A 16,836-nucleotide genomic window follows, 5' to 3' on the forward strand; every position below is an offset into this window, starting at 1 on the left:
GGAAGCATGTTATGCTTTAATTAAAGTCCATAGGAGGCTAAGCAGCTTAAGGCTCCTCTCCAAATGACAGAGTCCTCAAGGGAATATCAGAAGGAGGGAGAACAGCACTTTCTCATCTACAGGAACCATGTCCGAGAAAAGCTAGGTTATCTCAGTGAGGGTTTCACTGGTGCATAAGCAGCAGACCAGAAGGCAACGTTATGAAACTGCTTGACAGTCTGTGAACTGTCAAAAACTGAACTGTCAACCCCAACAGGTGCGTGAGGACATACAGCACTGGTGTATTAGTAGCACACCAGAAGGCAAAGTCATGTAACTGTTTGACAGTCTGTGAGTTGGCAACAACCAAAGCTGTGTGGGGAAGCCTCAACTCCTGACTGACTAGTTTGCTGCGGGCGAGTGGCGGTAACCACAGTGTGTTGCGGAGGCTGACACACCGTGTCAAAACAGGGCAGCTTGTGGTAGCTCACGCACGGCAACGGAGTGCTCCGTGTGTCTGTGGGAGTCAGCATGCGTCTGGCAGGGTCGACTGCGCATGGGTGGAGGAGCTCTCACAACAAGAGTGTGGGAGCAGGCAGCCATGCCGGGCGCACAACCGTGGCAGGCTGTAGGCCAACGGGTGCATCGTCAACCTTCTCCGCAGTCGGAGTGTGGGAGCTGGCAACAACAAAAGCGGAGTGCTGGTGCGTGGGAGGGACTGCCGTGGGTTGCGGAGCATGCCGCATTGTGGCAAAACACGGCAGCTTGACAGCACCTTCCCACTGCTGATGCGGTAGCTCACGCATGTCAACGGAGGGTGCAGCATGAACATGCGTCTGGCAGGGTCGACTGCGCATCGGTGGTGGAGCTCTCACAGGTGGAGTGTGGGAGCAGGCAGCCGCAGTATCTGCTGAGCGCACAACCGTGGCAGGTTGTAGGTTAACAGGTGCAGTGTCAACCTTCTCAGCACGATACTCCTGCATGAAGGAAGCAAGCTGAGACTGCATATCTGCAGCATGGACCACTAGGGTCTATAAAAGACGGCAACAAACGGAGCTACTGTCCGTTGTGACTGAGGGTCTAAAACAGCTGGTGCGGCAACAGACGGAGTTACTGCCTGTTGCGGTACCACCTTGCCTCTCTCGGAAGGTGTGCAGTCGTCGAAGACTGCAGCAAGTCCGAACTGACCCAGTGGCTACACCTAGGCCGTTGGACTTGCGCGGAAGGGACCGACTTGCACTTAAAAGCTGCAAGATTTGGTCCATGGTTTCTGCGAGAAACCTCTTCCGCAGACGAGGAATAAATGGGCTCTCTCGTCTTTGTGTGGGTGGGGTGATCACGTCGGCAACGTGTGTAGATACACCCGAAACCACGGAGGGAAACGTCTGTTCGTCGATCAAGGCCTGTGGAACCCATAAGTCCTTCGACATTACTTCTCCCCTGGGCTTGGGAGCTTGTAAGAGGTATCGGACTAGGTGAACCACTGGCACGAACAGACGAACCCTCGAACGCAACACTGAAACACTTTGCGCATATCACTTTATCACTTTTGATTTTCTGTTAGCACTTATTTCACTGAAATCGAAACTTCAACTGATTTCTATCTGAAACACGCAATCCTATCCTTCATTAAAAGGTAGTAATTGCGAAAACAGTTTTACAATGCAACAGAAAAACATAATTAAAGATAAAGAATTCAGTGGCTGGAAAAGAGACTAAACACTAGATCAAATAAACTACGTTTAAAATCTCTCACCGCATAAAGCCTGGGAACAAGAATAAAACTCTAGAAACGTTTTACCTTCTTCCCCTACAGCGACTAGGGAGAAGAGTAAAAAAAACGAGAACAACGTTACCCGCTTGAACGAAACGTTTATTCTCCTCTCTCTCCCTCCGTCTCTATCTCTCTCTCTCTTTTCTCTCTTGACTTAGAACCTGAGAGAAGAGCCCAATTATATATCGTTAAAACATATTATTTGTTAAAGGAAAAAACTGAAAGGTTTCCCAAATAAAAAGTTCCTTTATTAAGAATTTAAACTATTTAAGCTAAGAAAGAATGAACGAAACGCTAGAATCGGTTAACTCTTACTGCAACGTGAAACCGTGAAATAATCTCTCTCTATCGTAACGATAGAGCGCATGTTGAACGTTCTGAACGTCAACAACTGCAGAGACAAAACTAAACGTTAGTTCATCTTTGAAAACAGTACGAGACTATCAAAGAAATTCTTTCAAAAACATTAAAATTAAAAAAAGGAATAAATTCTTAAAAGGTAAATACGATATGACGGGCTCAAAGTTAATTAACTTCGGTTCCAAGTAAGGACCGCCTACTATTAGGAAAGGTCGCATATAAACAAACATAAAAATTAATTTTATAAGTTTATAATAAATGGAAAGTTAATCGAAGAGGCCTATAAAGGCGGAGAGTTATAAAATAAATAGATCTATAACTTGTTAAGCAAAATTACCAAAAACCTAAACACACTTCCGTCTAAGGGAAGGGTCGGCCATTTAAAAGTGAAAGAGAGTTCATACTCTCTTCGTCACCATAATTAAATCTATCCAAAACGAGTTCAAGTTTTGAAATGAAGATAAAACCCCTGCATAGCGAAAGCTCAAAACTGGAATAGTGTACTTCACCAAATCGTTGTGAAAACAAATCCAGTTAGGGACGGCGTATTTAGTAGGTCTTGCCTGTGGCACGACAGAGGGAAAATTGGTTCGTTGTTGACATAGAGTACTTGAGTACCTACTTGGCAGATGGCGCTATTGATGTACACCCCACCTGTATAGCGATCGCTGGCGTATTCCTCCCGTAGGTTTTTTCTGTCGGGCAGCAGGGATGCAGCTATATGATCATCGGGTAAGTTTGATATTGAAAAAAAAGTTATTAAATAATGTCCCTCAACCTGTAGCCTTGAGCATCAAAATATGATTTTATAAATCTGAAAGGATTTTTTAAAACAAATGTAGTTTTATAACAAAATTAATTGTCTCAAACTTCAACTGCTTGTTGCAGATTTCTACAGTGAGAAGGTTTATGAAACAATAGAAGTGTATGTGCCAGTGAAAAAATTAATATTCTAAAATAATTCCAACCTCAGAACTAAACATTAATCATACCATACAGTTTTGAATAAAGATACCTGGATGAAAAGTATAAGGAATTGATTACAGTTCAAAAGAATGATGATGTTATAGCACTTACTCTTCCATCTTCCTGCTGTAGATAATTCAGTCCTCTGTTTGCAGTTAATATAGGGGTGCCATCATCTACAGAAGAAATTTCAATGTGTACAGAAGTTGGCTTATTAGTAGGCTCTTCACCCATACCCTGACGGTACATTTTGTTTGTTGAATCACTCAGTACAATCTTGAAGGAGTCCTTAGCAGTGTCTGAGCCATCATGAAGATATGAAACATCCCCATTGTAAATGTCAAGCATCGAAAACACCTACGGAATAGCGTAAAACTTTCTATTATTCAATTTAAACTATAAAATATGTGGTTGTGACTCATAATTTTATCAAAATTTAATACTTCTATTGAAACATTGAGGGAGCAGGAAATTCCAACTCTCTTATTTTACATTACCTAAAAGTTTAAGATTTTGATACTGTATCCTACACGTTACTTTCAGCACCAGTCACACAAGAGGACATTATGTGAGTAACATACCTTAATGCATATAGAGTAACATACTGAACAGAAATCAACAAACTATTGAATATTTGTGCTTCAGAGTACCAGAAAGCTAAAAAGCATTTATTTAAAATGTAACGTAAATTTTTATTCATACTTAACAATAAAATCCAAATAAATTACATACTTTGGCATCTGTATAGCCATCACTTGCTTTAAGCTCTAGTTTTCCATGACGAGGTTGTTGTGTCACAGTAAAAACAATGAGCCTGTCTTTGGTATCTACATCTAAAGCTTCCAGCTCAAACTGAGACAGAATCTTCCTTGCTCCTTCTTGGGCTTTAATGTTATTTAGCACTAAGAATGGAAGCTCATCATCAACAGGGATAATATTGATGAAGAATGAATCTGTCACATTGTTGTATCTGAAATATAAATACTTTTATACCAAACAATTATTTTTTTTATTATAAACTAATCATTCATAATCAGCTTTAATATGTAGTGTTAATGTTCGATAGTAATTTATCTTCTGATGGCATGAAGCTAGGAAAAAGCAAATAACTAAAGGGTACTGATGATACACTCGCAACTTCAACCATCTCATCCTCATTTTATTGTATAAAAATAAACAACAGAACATAGGAACTGGCAGATAAAACTATAGACCAATGAGTCTGTATGAAAGGATCAGTTGTATCTTAAAATTAAAATAATCAGTTTCATGATAAGACCATTACCAGTAATTGTAATTAGCAATAGCCTCAATTACTTATTAGGTAGGAGGACAGGATAATATAATGAACTTGAAAAATAATTTGCATTTTTTTCTATTAGTCTTCACCTGAATTGGAAGAACCATTAATTGTTAACAAGGTTTTTAACAATAGATGGCTCACATACGTGAGTAGTCCTGCTCACCAGGCTGTCGAAGACTCTTCACTTTTAAACTTTGGCTCGGGACAGAGAGGGGGGTGAAGGGAAAAGTTTAACTTTAGTTTCTTTAGTGTCTGCAATCTCACCATCCTAGTAAGCTAGGAATGGGGGGCTTGGGGAGAACCCATGGGTCTACCTGCTGAGTCATCAGCAGCCATTGCCTGACCCTCCCTGATCCTTGCTTGGGTGGAGGGGGGGCTTGGGCACCTTTTAAATGTGTATAGTGTACAAAACTTTTATTCTTTACAACAGACACACTCACTAGTTTGGGGGTAGAAAGTCTCCCTAGAAGCGAACTGGTTAGTCCTTTTTCTTCCCTGGAAATGACTATCTACCTGGTCCCATACAGGAGCAAAGGAGAGAACTCCAGCAACTCCCTATCTGCTAATCATAGGGATGAATATGCTGATAGGGCCTGGCTGGCACAAGGAGATTGGTATATTATCAAAGGAGGAATAACTTCCCCAAAGGGGAGAGCAGTTCAAAATGAATGGGTATTATGATTAATGGATTTTATAATATCATATTCTGCCATCTTCCCCAAACAATTTTTTAAATCCTGAAGAATGGGCCTCAGAAGTGTAAGTTATCAGCGCATTGTCAGATCCAACAAGTAATGGTATGACTGCTTCATTTCCAAGAGGGGGAAAAGAAGGCTAAAGGAGAAGACCCAGTCTTTCTACCTATCATCTCAGACTGAATGTGTTTGAGATGAAGTGTCTGAGGAGTATGGCTGGTGTATCTCAAGTAGAAAAGGTTAGGAACAAAGTGGTGAGGGTGAGAACAGGTGTAAGAAATGAGTTAGCAGCTAGAGTGGATATGAATGTGTTGAGGTGGTTTGGCCATTTTGAGAGAATGGAAAATGGCTGTCTGCTAAAGAAGGTGATGAATGCAAGAGTTGATGGGAGAAGTACAAGAGGAAGGCCAAGGTTTGGGTGGATGAATGGAGTGAAGAAAGCTCTGGGTGATAGGAGGATAGATGTGAGAGAGGCAAGAGAGTGTGCTAGAAATAGGAATGAATGGCGAGCGATTGTGACGCAGTTCCGGTAGGCCCTGCTGCTTCCTCCGGTGCCTTAGATGACCGCGGAGGTAGCAGCAGTAGGGGATTCAGCATGATGTAGCTTCAACTGTGGTGGATAACGGGGGAGGGTGGGCTGCGGCGTACTGCTGAACTCGGTCAAGTCCCTTGTCAGGCTGGGGGGAATGTAAAGAGTAGAGGTTCCCTTTTTGTTTTGTTTCATTTGTTGATGTCGGCTACCCCCCCAAAATTGGGGGAAGTGCCTTGGTATATGTATGTATGTATGTATGTATGTATCTCAGACTCGTATCTATGCATTACCAGAGTCAAGATGTTTCCTAATCCTGTGCTGGAGCTGCCAAACAAAAGAGACCCATGAATTATGACAATCATTGCATACCAATGGGTCAAAGAAGCATGCATCTGCATTAAGAAACTTTGGAATATTTTCTGTCTTTGTCTTTCAAGACATTAAAAGACACTTACCTGGAGAAATTCAACACTGTAAATTAAGATAAGATTTGATTGTCAAGTTTGTTTTGAAAGGTCAATTTTAAATCAATTATTACAAACCAATTCTCCATTACAGTTTTTCTGCAATTAAAGTTCTTGAAAAAGTTAGATATACAGTCATTAAGGACTGAAGTACTAGGTATTTGAATTTTTCCATTGGATATGAGGTTTTACCTGTCAAATAACTAGGTACAATTCTCCATCTAATAACTACTTACCCATCAGTTACAGTAAATGTAAATTGATCTGATGTACTTTCATCCATGGTTTGATGCTGATACCTCAAAATTCCAAGTTCAAGTGCTCCTTGTGTCCATGTGGTGATGGATTTTCCTGGTGCAGTTGTAAGCTCTAGATGACCGTGATCAGGTCCATTCACCAACTTGAATAGAATATATATGAAGCATAAATAAGTTACCTACATTTGATTAAGTAGACACGACTTTTTCACAAGCAATATTCAAGAACCAATTATTAAACATGCAAAATCTAGATAAGTCAACAATATTGAGATTGCTGTATAAAATAAAACCTATTTTATATTCATTCATGTGATATCAAGAAATAGCTAACTGCTACTTTCACATTTTTGCCCCATCTAGAGCCCTTCCCTTTATTATCATTGACAGAAAAAAAGTTGCAATTTGATTGGATTTATAGAATTTCATTTATATAACCAGGCACTAAGTCCCGTGAGACCATCTGCCACCCAATTGCATCTGTGGGTTAAAACCTACAGTTCACTATGTAGTAAAAAAAAAAGAAGAAGAAGAAGGACTGCAAGATGGAAAGGAGGAAGCAGGAAAGGAGGTATAGTAGATGCATATAAAGGCAGTGCCTCTAGGGGCTGCAGTAACACTGCAAAGACCCTTAAACAATTCCTATAGTGCATCTCATGCAAACACCCTTACAGGGTATAAAAAATAGTTGAAAGATATCTGCAAGTCACAATTATAGATATTCACTCTGGCTCATCTGAAAAATTGGGGTACAAAAATAAAAATAAAAAACTAAAGAATTTGGATCCCATATATAAAAGAGAAGAAAACTAAAAAGCAGAGTAGTACACCTGGGACTGGAAGGTTACTGCAAAGAACTTAGTAGGCCTACATGTATTGCACTGCCAACACATAATTAAACATAGACTACTGTACACAGCACCTTCCTCTCTTTTAAATACATGGATACTGTACATTGCAGAATTTATGGTTACATATCTATCCTTATTTACACTTTATTATGCAAAGGGAGTATACAGTCTTGCTCCTCATCCCACTGGCCTTTAAATATATGAAGAAATGTAGGATACATACCGTGTACTGAAGTTCCATTGGATCCATTTCGGCATCCATGGATGAAAGCAGTTCAGCTGTAATGGCTGCAGATGCATCTTCCTTCAGGGTAAGACCAGTATTAATAGTTATTGCTGGAGGTACTTTGTCTTCTAATACAGTAATGGATAGAGCTTGATCCATCATAACATTTCCCTCTGTATCTTGTAGATTAAAACGGAGAGTATCTTTGCCACTTGGGATATCTTTTCGATGCACAAACCTGGTGAGAGTTCACTTTATGAGAATAGGTAGAATTACTTTGCATACCAGAAACATCAGTCTCTCCCAAACATGCTAAGAACAGAATTTTGTCAATGTCATTCAAACTTTTAGTTAAATTCCACCAGACTTGAGGGAGACAAGAACATGCAATTCTCAAATATGGAGTTTTTATGATAAAACAAAGTTTTGTGAATACTTACCTGGCAGTTATATATACATAGCTAATTATCTCTATTTCGGCAGAATTTTTCTAAAACTAGGCAACCGCCTTGTGGTGGTTGGGTGGTAACACCCGTTAAAGGGTGGTAGGAGGAATCATTCCCGTTTTCTGTTCTTCAGTTCATCTATGCCCGACCTGTCTCCTGAGGGGAGGTGGGTGGGCCTTCGAATGTATATATAACTGCCAGGTAAGTATTCACAAAACTTTTTTTTATCATAAAAACTCCATTTTTATGAATAGAACTTACCTGGCAGTTACATATACATAGCTGATTAACACACTTGGAGGAGGGTGATAGACAGTAACACCGTTGGGGAAACAACCAAAAAAGTTGTAGGATAAATAAACACCTTGATTCCTTACCTGCTAAGGTAGCTGACTTCAAAGGTTCCTGCCTCTTGAGTCGCTTTCCCTTAGGAGTGTCAGCCAGGATGTGACCTGCAGTGCTGAAAAACACTCAATCGAGTCTGTCAACGGGGTGAGACCAACAATCTGACTAGACTTCAGGACTACCTATTGCCCAAAATAAAAAACCGCAACTTTACCAAACCAACCACCTAACATTTGCAAAGTAGATAAAAATAATCTAACTAGACTGAGGTGACTGTACACAAGTCGAAGTCCTCAGACAACCAATAAAAAATACACCAACCTATGTACAAGTAAACAAAACTAAGGTTGAGGGGAGGTAGTAACTCCTTTGCCTAATACAGAAGCCGTAGCTACGTATGGTCCCAAGGTATAACATTTCTCATAATCCACCCTCACCTCTCTGAGGTAATGAGAGGCGAACACAGAGTTGCTCCTCCAGAATGTCGCATCCACAATTTGACGGAGCGACATGTTCTTGCGGTAAGCAAGCGAGGTCGCAATGGCCCTCACTTCGTGAGCTTGCACTTTTAAAAGTCCGAAGTGTTCTTCCTCACACAAGAGATGCGCTTCTCTTATCCCTTCCCTCAGGAAAAAGGACAAAGCATTCTTGGAAAGGGGCTTTTGAGGATCTTTCACAGAACACCACAGGGAGCTAGAAGAGCCTCTCACACTTTTTGTGCGAGACAAGTAGGTCTTGAGGGCTCGTACTGGACAGAGCAGCCTCTCTTGCTCTTGACCCACTAGGTTGGTCAAGTTAGGAACCTCAAAGGTCCTCGGCCAGGGCTTAGAAGGGTTCTCGTTCTTAGCGAGAAAGTCTAATCTCAAGGCACAAACTGCCCCATTCAGATTGAAGCCTACCTGTTTTTCAATTGCATGGACTTCACTAACTCTTTTAGCTGTTGCTAAGGCCAAAAGAAAGAGGGTCTTCTTGGTAACCTCCCTAAGGGGAGCCTGTGAGATGGGCTCAAATCTCTTGGTGCACAGAAATTTAAGAACCACATCAAGGTTCCAAGAAGGGGGCTTTAACTGGGTCTGCTTGGTCGTCTCAAAAGACTTCAAGAGGTCATGTAAGTCCTTATCGCGAGACAAGTCCAAGCCTCTATGCCGACAGACGGAAGAGAGCATACTTTTGTACCCTTTGATAGTGGACACAGCTAGCTTAGCGTCCTGTCTGAGGTACAACAAGAAATCCACAATCTGGCTCACAGAGGTAGTGGATGAGGAAATCTTGTGCTTCCTACACCAAGCCCTAAAAGTCTCCCACTTGGACTGGTAGACCCTCTGCGAAGAGACCCTCTTCGCTCTGGCGATAGCTTTCGCAGCTTGCGCTGAAAAGCCTCTCGATCTGACGAGCTTCTCGATAGTCTGAAGGCAGTCAGATTGAGAGAGAGGGGGTTTTGATGATATCTCTCGAAGTGGGGTTGTCTGAGCAGATTTGGACTTGCAGGGAGGCTTCTTGGAAAGTCCATCAACAAGTCCACCACCTCCGTGAACCATTCCCTCATCGGCCAGAACGAAGCTATCAGGATCATCCGTCCCGAATCGAGGAGGGCGAATTTCCTGACTACCAGATTGATGATCTTGAACGGGGGAAAAGCATAAGTGTCCATCCCCGTCCAATCCATCAGAAAGGCGTCTACTGCTATTGCCTCTCTGTCCGGAACTAGGGAGCAATAGATGGGGATCCTCTTGGATAAATTGGAGGCGAAAAGATCGATGAGGGGTCTCCCCCACAGCCTCCAGAGACTCTGACAGACCTGTTGGTTGAGGGTCCATTCTGTGGGAAGGACCTGCCCTTTCCTGCTGAGCATGTCCGCCCTCACATTCTTCTGTCCCTGAACAAACCTCGTCAGCAGGCTTATCCTGTTCTCCTTCGCCCAAAGAAGGAGCTCTCTTGCTGTCTCGAAGAGAGACAGAGAGTGAGTCCCTCCTTGCTTCCTGATGTAAGCAAGAGCTGTGGTGTTGTCTGAGTTGACCTCCACAATCTTCCCAGACACCAAGTCCTTGAAGGCCTTTAGCCCCAGAAAAATGGCCATCAGCTCCTTGTTGTTGATGTGCCATCCCAGCTGAATTCCTTCCCAATAGCCTGAGACCTCCTTGCTTCCTAGTGTTGCCCCCCAGCCTGACTCTGATGCGTCTGAAAACAACACTAGGTCTGGGTTCTTCTTGTGTAAGGAGATCCCTTCCCCTAACAAGGTTGGGTCCAGCCACCACTTCAGAAGAGTCTTGACTTCTATTGGAATGGGGAAGGAAAAGGAGTCTTCCTGCATCTTTCTGTTCCATGTCTTCGAAAGAAAGTGCTGAAGAGCCCTTAGGTGGAGTCTCCCCAGAGAGACAAACAGTTCGAGGGAGGATAGAGTCCCCAGCAAACTCATCCACTCCTTCGCTGTGCATCTCTTCTTGTCCAGGAAAGTTCTGACTTTTACGAGACACTTGGTCTGTCTTTCCTGAGAGGGAGAAGCCCGAAAAAGAACTGAATTCAGAACTATCCCCAAATAGAGAATAGTCTGATTCGGTCTGATCTGAGACTTCTCCCTGTTGATGACCAGGCCTAGATCTTGAGCCATCATAAAAGTCTTCCGTAAATCCTCCAGACATTTCTCCCTCGATCGTGAACGAATCAGCCAATCGTCCAGATAGAAGGATATCCTTATCCCCTCCTGATGCAGCCAACCTGACACATTCGCCTTTACCCTGGTGAAGACTTGAGGAGCCGTGCTGAGACCAAAGCAAAGAGCTCTGAATTGGAAGCACTTGCCCTCCATTACAAACCTCAGGTACTTCCTCGAAGTCGGATGGATGGGGACATGGAAATATGCGTCCTGCAAGTCGAGGGACACCATCCAGTCCCCTGGACGTACTGACGCCAGCACCGACTGAGTCGTCTCCATGGAGAACTTTGTCTTCTCCACAAATACGTTGAGAGCGCTGACATCCAGGACGGGTCTCCATCCGCCCGAGTTCTTGGGGACCAGAAACAGGCGATTGTAAAAGCCTGGGGAGACTAGATCCCGAACCGGTTCTATCGCCCCCTTGTCTAGCATTTGGTTGACAAGGTCTACTAGGGCCTTCTGTTTCCCAGGATCTGAGTACCGGGCTACTAAGGCCAGCGGAGCATCTGCGAGAGGAGGTTTTTTTCAGAAAGGGGATCTTGTATCCTTCCTTGATGACTGAGAGGGACCAGGTGTCCGCCCCTCTCCTCTTCCAAGACTGCCAAAAACCTGACAGTCTTGCGCCTACTGTCTGGAGGAGACGAACTTCATTTTCTGGAGCGAGGTCTGAAAGAACCCCTGGTAGATCTTGGTCCTGAATCTTGCCTTCTCCCTCTAAAATCTGATCTTGAAGTAGTCCTGCCCCGAAAGGGCTGCTGGAATCTCCTTTCCTCCCGTTTCAAAGAAGAAGGAGGGGCTGCAAAGGGCTTACGAGCAGAACGAGATAAAAGGTCTTGGGTGGCTTTTTGGGCCAGAGAACGCGTAATGTCATTAACCAGGGACTCGGGAAAAAGATGTTGAGAGAGGGGGGCGTAAAGAAGCTCAGACTTTTGAGCATTGGTAACAGACCTAGAGGCAAAAGAGCAAAGCAGAGCTCTCTTCTTTAGGACCCCAGCTGAGAACAGAGCAGCCAACTCATTCGCCCCATCTCTGAGGGCCTTATCCATACAGGACATAATGCTGGTAAGGTCCCTAGATCCATCCATCTGTTCAGTTTTCCTTGCGAGAGTCCCAAGCGACCAGTCTAGGAAACTAAAAACCTCAAAGGCCCTAAAAATACCTTTGACGAGATGATCCAGCTCCGACATTGACCACATGACCTTGGCTGAGTTGAGAGCATGCCTTCTAGCAGAGTCCACTAAACCAGAGAAGTCACCCTTGGAGGAGGAAGGCACTCCCAGACCCAAAGGTTCTCCAGTTGCATACCACATACCCGCTCTTGAAGCAAGACGAGCTGGTGGAAACGAGAAGGAAGTCTTAACTGTTTGTCTCCGCTCCATCATCCAGTCATCAATCTTCGTGAGAGCCTTCTTTGCGGAGATAGACAGCTTCATCTTGATGAAGGCCGACTGTTTCTTGGCCTTCTTTCTGTTAAATTGGGACTGAGGAGATTGAGGGGCAGCAGGTTGGAATTCCTCTCCAAAAAGTTCAAGAAGGGAGCGAGAGAGAACTTTGTAATCTCCCACAGCGTCGGCAGGATTATCATCGTCATCAGAAACATCCTCGAGGGCCTGATCCACATCTGCAATATCCTTCGAAAGAGAAGGATCCTTAGAACCCGACAAGGGCAAATCAAAGGCATCATCCTGCAAAAGACGGGTTGCATCCTGGAGTCCCGCGCTAGAAGAATCCTTGGGACGAGAGGCAGTATCGTCCCGAAGAGGCAGGGTGGTATCGCCCTGGGACCGAGAACGAGAGGCAGAGTCGTTCTGTCGTCGAGAGCGAGAGGCGGTATCGTCGTGGCGGCGAGAATGAGAGGCGGTATCGTCGTGGCGGCGAGAATGAGAGGCGGTATCGTCGTGGCGTCGTGAACGAGAGGCGGTATCGTCGTGGCGTCGAGAACTAGGGTCGGTATCGTCGTGGCGTCGTGAACGAGAGGAGGTATCGTCGTGGCGAAGCGAACGAGAGGAGGTATCGTCGTGGCGAAGCGAACGAGAGGAGGTATCGTCGTGTCGAAGCGAACGAGAGGAGGTATCGTCGTGTCGAAGCGAACGGGAGGCGGTATCGTCTTGGTATCGAGAACGAGAAGCAGCGTCGTTCGATAAGGTATCGTCCCGGTATCGAGAACGAGAAAACGTATCGCCCTGGTATCGCGAATAAGTATCGCTTGGCGAAAGCACACATTCCTTATCCTGGCGTAGAGAGGGAGAAGTTTTCTTTAAAGAAGAACTCCGTTCTCTCTTAGAAGCAGACTTTTTAATCGGCAACGAGTCGTCTTTACGTCTGTCAGACTGGGCGTGAGGGCGGCTAAAGGCTTGTACTAAAGTCAAAAGTTGTTCCTGCATGACAGACATAAAGGATTTAACAACATCAGCTGGGTCTTGCGGACCCGAAGGGGGGGGCTGACGAATAACACTCGTATCTTTGGCAGCAGGCTTCGTCCTTTTCACAGGCACGGAGTCGAAATCATCCTCCGACGGACAAGGTTCATAACTGCTAGAACCGGGAGAGAAAGAACGAGACCGTTCGTCGCGGTTCCATCTCCTCTTAGTAGGTCTTGAAGCTTCATACTTCCATTTACGTCTGGACGAATTCGGAGAAGAAAACAACACATCCGACACGTCTTTCCCGTGACGGTCAAGAGCAGCCTGGGAATCGACAACAGGACTGTCTGAGGCGACGGCTGACCGAGGTTACGTACCTCTCACCCCCTTTCGGTCATCGACGTACCTTCTCCCTTGGTCCTGGGAGCTTGGTAGAGGTCTAGGCCTAGGGGTATGACAGATTCGGTCGGTCGCCACCTCCACTGCACTAACACAAGCACTTTCACTTTCCTTACCTTTAAAGGCCTCCAGCTGTTCTTTAATGGCCTTCAACTCGGCCGCCAGGCTAGCGTACCGAGGGTCATCCGTAGATACGGAACCTGTAGGAGGTGCAGGAGTTACTACCTCAAGGGAAGGATCAACTTCCAAAGAGGAATCAATAATAGGATCAATAGATAAATCTACGTTAAGTTCGTCTTCCTTACCACTAACAGACTTAGACTTAGACCTAGAAGCTCTCCTAACTCTATCGAGCTCTAGCTTACGCACATAGCGCTTCATAATTAACCAATCTTTCTCATCCAAAACCTTACATTCCCCACACCTATTATCAAGGGCACAAACAAAACCCCTACAATGAGAACAAACAGTGTGAGGATCAACCGCCATTTTCGGTAGTCTCACCTTACATTCCTCATTCGCACAGATACGGTAATGACTCTTTTCACTCATAATGAAAAACAGCAAAAAAAAAGCTAAGAGAAAACAAAATACAACGATCGCCAAAACCCCAAATCAGAGTACTTCACCAAAAAAGCAGACTGGTACACCGAGCAGGGAAAGCGAAGAAAAACTCTTAATGACGGACCAACGTGTTGTCGATCCGGCCGGCAGAGATGAACTGAAGAACAGAAAACGGGAATGATTCCTCCTACCACCCTTTAACGGGTGTTACCACCCAACCACCACAAGGCGGTTGCCTAGTTTTAGAAAAATTCTGCCGAAATAGAGATAATTAGCTATGTATATATAACTGCCAGGTAAGTTCTATTCATAAAAATATATATTTTTATATATAATCTATAAAAACTTTAGTACAATAGTTTTCCCTCACTCTAATTTCATATTGTTACCTACTACACTCAAGTTCATAAACCTACAACACACTTGAATGGATAACATTAAATCAGATAACAACACAGAACTTGGAATTGGAAAGTACTGAAAGTAGCATGAAAGACATTAGCAAAGGGCTACAATAATTACCTGACATTATTATTCAAGATATCCTTTTGCATAAACACCGAACCAACTGCCAAAGGAACCCAGTCGCCACGCTGAGGATGAAAAATCTCCAGTTCGCCTGATATTGGTAAACCTGTCACAACATACTTTATCATATCTGTCTCAGAATCCATGTCCTCTGCAAACAGAAGTGATGAAGATATAAGCATAACTTCTCCAGATTTCAGGGTAATACCTTCGTTGAGGCGAAGCCTTGGCGTTTCATCAATCTTTTGTAGAATGATAAATTCCACTAATCCTCCAGTCTCATGGTTACCATCATTCACCTAAAACCAGAAGAATATAAGACAGTAATTTTATTTTTAAATTAATATCTATCATTTCCAAACTTACCTCTGAACTGAAAAAAGCTAGCTATTAAGTGAAGTGCTAACTCTGCAACAACTAAAAAACAAAATAGAAACTTCCAGCTATTCTGTTAGACTCTTCTTTGAATTAAGCCACCAAAACACTAACACTAAGAATAGAATATGGGCCAGGACAGTGTTGAACTACTGGGCTATACCAACATGAACGGTCCAAGTGATGTGTCGTTTAACTTATTCAGCTACTGTATGTTTCAATATACGTGCATTGCTGCTTATTCTAAATGAGAACTAAGGTTATCTGAGGTTTTGATTCAGATGTTGCAGAATTTGTTGAGTAAGGTTTGTGATAAACAAGCTGGGTTGCAATCCTATTTATTGCAAAATTCCCAATTACTTTGTAAGAGAACTTGTGTGCAAATGCAATTACCATCCTCATCTATTCCCAACAACAGATGTTGGAACCTTCAACAGAACGAAGTAAAAGGCTATTCATTTGTTCAGGTTATCTAGTCTGGCAAAGTAAGATGTGAGCAATGGGACAAGTCTTTGTTAAGATCTTGGCAATACAGTACTTTCTTTTGCAGATGCTCTTTTGGGGGAGTTACCTCTGCTAAGTCAAAGACATCTATGGCTAACCATCTTGAAATTGACAAGATTTTGGATTTCATTTCAGGTTTAGATACACTCTAACTGTACTATAGAAGATGCAAAGGTATTTTTGAATTTTGTGATTAAACGAAGAAAGCTTTTAATCTCTAAGTTTATTGAAGCTGTATCCGATGCTCAAAATTCCAATTTGATTTGCACTTTAATGTTAAGTTCTTAACAGAATTCTAACAAGATATCAACAATGGACAATCAAATATCTAATAGGGCTAATTTCGAGGAAATGAGATCCCTTATTTATCTTCCTTTCACAACTCCATCTAATTCTTATACAGTACTTCCCGCAGTATGTATAGTCACTTAAAGGTAGGTCTTGTAAGCAAGCCCTTTTTAAGTATTTATAATTAATTGGTGCTAAAGCTCCACTAAAACATTCCATAGAATATCAACAATGAATTTAGTACTTACATTTTTGTGAATCTAAAACCAAAATGCAGGAGAAAGAACATCTATGTGAACCTCCCGTAGTATCAAGTGCATTGTAAAGTATAAAATGTAAAATATTCTGAATTGAAAAGTTATCTTTGTGCACAATGTTATAATATAGTACAGTGGTATTGTTGTGTATGCCGGTTATTATATAATCTATATCAAAAGAAAATAAACAAACATTTTTGTCATTATTTTCTTTAAACTGCTCTTACTTTTATAGGAGATTTAGTTAAATCATCCAGATGTTATCTAAACGTTACCTTCAAAATATAGTACATTACTTGCAACTACTTTATCTTTATTTTCTATGTGTCTGTTGTTGCAGCAAATGGTGGAGTGGAAGCAGATGTACGTCAGAGAGTGCATGAAAGATGCAAAGTGTTGGGGGCAGTTAAGGGAGTAGTAAACAATAGAGGGTTGGACATGAATGTAAAGAGAGTTCTGTATGAGAAAGTGATTGTACCAACTGTGATGTATGGATCGGAATTGTGGGGAAAGAAAGTGACTGAGAGACAGAAATTGAATGTGTTTGAGATGAAGTGTCTAAGGAGTATGGCTGGTGTATCTCGAGTAGATAGGGTTAGGAACGAAGTGGTGAGAGTGAGAACGGGTGTAAGAAATGAGTTAGCAGCTAGAGTGGATATGAATGCATTGAGGTGGTTTGGCCATGTTGAGGGAATGGAAAATGGCTG

At 42.9% G+C, this 16,836-nt stretch overlaps 1 protein-coding gene across 5 annotated transcripts in view; it reads right to left on the reverse strand.

Annotated features, from left to right (window-relative positions):
* The window catches only part of LOC137641628 (extracellular matrix organizing protein FRAS1-like), a 344,509-nt gene that overhangs the window by 36,949 nt on the left and 290,724 nt on the right, over positions 1-16,836 (reverse strand). For all 5 annotated transcript variants that reach the window (XM_068374359.1, XM_068374360.1, XM_068374361.1 and 2 more), the window contains 5 exons: positions 14,700-15,004; positions 7,405-7,645; positions 6,310-6,473; positions 3,812-4,049; positions 3,191-3,436 (listed from right to left, as the gene is read on the reverse strand). In XM_068374359.1, the coding sequence (XP_068230460.1) occupies positions 3,191-3,436; positions 3,812-4,049; positions 6,310-6,473; positions 7,405-7,645; positions 14,700-15,004 (1,194 nt within the window). The remainder of the gene's footprint in view (positions 1-3,190; positions 3,437-3,811; positions 4,050-6,309; positions 6,474-7,404; positions 7,646-14,699; positions 15,005-16,836) is intronic.

Source organism: Palaemon carinicauda, chromosome 5 (genome assembly GCF_036898095.1).
Source record: "Palaemon carinicauda isolate YSFRI2023 chromosome 5, ASM3689809v2, whole genome shotgun sequence".
Lineage (NCBI taxonomy): Eukaryota > Metazoa > Arthropoda > Malacostraca > Decapoda > Palaemonidae > Palaemon > Palaemon carinicauda.